General features: G+C 35.7%; 1 protein-coding gene across 4 annotated transcripts; it reads right to left on the bottom strand.

Moving 5' to 3' along the window:
• Nucleotides 1-547: 547 nt before the first annotated feature.
• LOC110103188 (protein LAZ1 homolog 1-like) lies at nt 548-2,122 on the bottom strand. 4 transcript variants are annotated; one of them, XM_020831788.2, is made up of 3 exons: nt 1,877-2,122; nt 1,017-1,386; nt 548-815 (listed from the first exon to the last, which is right to left on the bottom strand). In XM_020831788.2, the coding sequence occupies exons 1-2, from the start codon at nt 2,120-2,122 to the stop codon at nt 1,057-1,059; spliced, it is 576 nt and encodes a 191-aa protein (XP_020687447.1). In that variant the 3' UTR covers nt 548-815; nt 1,017-1,056. The 4 variants fall into 4 exon arrangements, with proteins under 4 accessions (XP_020687447.1, XP_020687449.1, XP_020687450.1 ...); XM_020831790.2 differs by having other exon boundaries at nt 548-811; XM_020831791.2 differs by having other exon boundaries at nt 548-766.
• Nucleotides 2,123-3,687: the final 1,565 nt, after the last annotated feature.

The raw sequence follows: 3,687 nt of genomic DNA, 5'->3' as shown, positions 1-3,687 counted from the left end.
CTATATTAATAAAAGTAGTTTACCTAAATATGTTTGATTAATTTACTATTAGAAATAAATTTTTTTATTACATTTAAATGAGAATTTAACTCTTAATAAGATACAATAAAGAAAAAAAATTATATAGTTGATCCCACATAATTAAGAAATTATTTGATGCAGAGTCTGGACATAGCTCTACATCCGAACTCTAATCTAAATATTTTTATAATTTCTCTGAGGCTTCAGAGTATAAAACAAATTTTCTTTCCTAACAGTGATCCGTCTTCCATAGTCTCTGACTGCAATGATAACTGTAACGTGATAATTTTCACATATTTCTAAACAATATTTCACAATGTTAATTTTGACCTGCTTACTTCCACGTTTTTTTTTAGTCCTTCCACATTATTCAAGCTTCCTATATTAACTTTCACATATTTCTAAAAAGGTCTTGATTAATTGTTGAATACCTTTACCTGTAGCTATGATTAGCAGGAGAACCTGCAAAACATCATATAGACCTCATATGTACAAAAATTCAGAAACCTTTTATGGTAGTATCAGATAGCTATAAGCAGTACTTACCAAACAGGTCAAGAATGTAGATTTAGACGTTAATTGATCCTTTCATAGAAATTAGCATTCATTGTTGCTCAATTTTCAAATGTTTTACATATACAATTCATGTGTGTTGTGTTGTTTGTCACCGCTGTATCCAATCGAAGTTAGTTGCACTGTAAGGACCTGAAAGCTACATGAAGTTGTAGTATATATACTGTTGATGCTTCAATCCACCGAAATGCCGAAAAACAGAGTATCGTCAGGGTAACTATCTGAGATTATATATCTAGTTGTTAAAGGCATTAAGGTTTTGTTTGGGACGGCTTTCTTACTGCTTCTTAAAGCAGTTTTTTAGTATGAAAGCTGCTTTAAGAAACAGTATGAAAGCCGTCCCAAACGAAGCCTAAAAGAACGCTGCTATAAAAAGAAAAGTAAATATTTTGCTCAATCCCAAGGATATGAAAAGAACTTACCAGCTGCTATAATTGAATTCAGTCTACAGGAAGGACCCATCTAGATCCAGCTACTTCTACCATGCTCAAATGTGGAATGTCGAGTATATACATCAGAGATCCTGGCCTTGAAGGTTGCAGACTTTGTTTTCTTACGAGATAGTCCGGTGTCACTAAAGCTTCCCTCGGAAATGTGTTCATGAGCATCAGAAAATTCTGTTGTCCATGAAGGCATAGGGATAAGATAGGAATCATCCTTGGCCTTTCTCTTTCGCATTTCATGTCGTTTCACACTTTCTGAGATTTGATGGAGTGTTTCGTTTAATTTTGCAATACCACGTTCCATAGGTTCTACTACATGTGAAACGGTAAACTTGACATCATCGGCCATCTGAATATTTAAATAAATGAAGGATAGTTTAGGTAGATAAGGGATGAAAGAAACAAACAGAACAAACTTTTATGGGCTGTTTGGTAGCAGGATTTAGGCCGGATTTGAGGCGGATTTGAGCGAAATCCAGCCGAACGGCCTAAAATGCAAAACCAGATCTCACGGCAAACGAAATCTGCTGTAGACGGAAAATTCCGCCAATTCGCTCTAAATCCCGGATTTCCAAAATCCTCTATTTTGACATATTTATGAAATCCATGGCGTTAGAGGAAGAGTCGCACGATAAATCCTGCTCTATAGCCAAACAGTCACATGAGATTTAAGAGGATTTATAATGAATGTTACCAAACAGTTTTCAGGATTTAAGCCCCTCAGGATTTCTAAAATCTGGATTTAAATGATTTACGAAATCCCACTTAAATCAAATCCGGGATGCTACCAAACAGCCCCTTAAGGTTTAATAAAAATAAGAATGAATAAAGAAACATACAATTTCACTGCCACCAAAAACAACATCACGAACACTCTGGGGGAAACTCAGCGGCCTTTGATTGTCATCGGAATGAGAAATATGCATCCTTGCCAGCCTTCCACCTTCTGCGATTTCATCCGGATCAGGAGGAGCTCCCAAGGAAGCATAATCAGCCAAAACAGAAACATTACGGACGCATCTCTCCCCGCGTTGATATGGCCTAGCTGGGAAAACGTATAGGTGCACAATCGCAGCAATCCCCATCTAACATTTAGAGATGTAACACAAGTAAGAAATCTAATATGATAAACCATAAAAAATCTAGCACTTGAAAAAAGGAAGCTGCAGTGTCTAATAGCTATTTGTTTCAGATCCAAAGGCAACTTCCTATTTGTGTTAATTGCTGAAAAAAGTTGAGCGAGATCATAATTACTTAGAGAAGCACGGTTCATACTTTAATCTCAGAGTAAAAAAGGAAATAAGATAAACGAAAAACTATTCTAATCCCTAGTGAACGTTCCAACGAGGAGAATAGGTTGATCACTTGTGGGATTCCTTTTTAATGTGAACAAAACAAGTATGGTAGAAAACTTAGTTTTAAAAGAAGGTCAACGTGCAATGAAAATGGCCAAGCATAAAAGTTTTACCATGGCATATAGACACGCGCGCCGGGGGGGGTGTTGGTATCCCGAATCGGTAAATGCTAGCTCATTCTTGCGTGAGAAGATGAAGGGATTGTAGTCGACTCCATCATTTGAGGAAGGTAAATAAGTCGTGTGGCTTGATGTAGAGCAAGATGAAGGGCTTCTTGTCCTTTTTAAATCGACGAGGAAGAGAGAGACGAGATACACAGAGAGAAAGAGAGAGCGAGAGCAAGGGAAAATAAACTTGCAGATTGTGGCTAGGGATGTAAACGAGTCGAGTAGTGGCCTTATCGAACTCGAACTCGTCCCAGTGTAAATGAGCTCGAGATGGCTCACAAGCCTCGGCGGGATTTAAAAATATTTAAATTTAATAAATATATTTAAAATTTATTATTATTTTTAAAATATTTAAATATATATCTATATATATATATATATTATATTATTTAATATTTAAATTTTAAAAATAATTTGAATAATTATTAAAGCCTGCTCGTGAGCACACGAGCCGAGCCTCAACAAGTCTCGAACTAGAGCTCGTGAGCTCGAGCTCGACTCGTGAGCTTGATAAGCTTGGCTTGCAAGCCCATAAACGAGTCCATCTCGAGCCTGCTAGCAAGCTGGCTCGGCTCACTTACACTCCTACTTGTGCCAATGAAAGCACTTGTGATCGAGCCAATGAGCAAGGAGCCACACAGCGGAAAAGCTAGTACGGGCAGGGCAAGGCAAGGGCAACTGCAAGGAGCAAGGGCGAAGGCTAGGGCTCGTGGGTTCGTTTAGAGAAAAGTTTAGGTTATATAGTATTATTTTTTTAGAAAATTTTAATTTATTTGATTTTAGGGTTTTATAGAAGTAGGAGAAGAGAAATAAGATAATGATAATATTATTTAATTTAAAATTATGAGTTTTATTAATTATTATAAAAAATATTAAGTTAAATGACGACATAAATTTTAAAATTATTTCAAATTGAAAAAAGAATGCTTATATTGCTGCAAAGGTTAAAATAATTGATTAGTGATGATTGATTTTTTTAGAGAATAAAAATATTTATGATACTATCTATTCCTAAGCATATGATAAAGTTCCAAAGAAGATTGCTATGGAGATTAACTTAAGATAAGAAGGATCAATAATGCTTATATTCAAATCATTAAAGATATGTATGCAGGACGTATTACTTAC

The sequence above is a fragment of the Dendrobium catenatum genome, unplaced genomic scaffold, assembly GCF_001605985.2.
Source record: "Dendrobium catenatum unplaced genomic scaffold, ASM160598v2 fragScaff_scaffold_1573, whole genome shotgun sequence".
In the NCBI taxonomy this organism is placed as follows: Eukaryota; Viridiplantae; Streptophyta; class Magnoliopsida; order Asparagales; family Orchidaceae; genus Dendrobium; species Dendrobium catenatum.
The sequence above is the reverse complement of the archived record's forward strand: the minus strand, read 5'-3'. Positions and strand labels throughout refer to the sequence as shown.

What these genes read in the sequence shown, in the direction of transcription:
- LOC110103188 (XM_020831788.2), bottom strand. Translation starts at nt 2,122, where the DNA reads ATGGGGATTGCTGCGATTGTGCACCTATACGTTTTCCCAGCTAGGCCA. An exon ending in TTTTTGGTGGCAGTGAAATT is followed by an intron (nt 1,387 to 1,876) that starts GTATGTTTCTTT and finishes TTAAATATTCAG; the next exon opens with ATGGCCGATGATGTCAAGTT.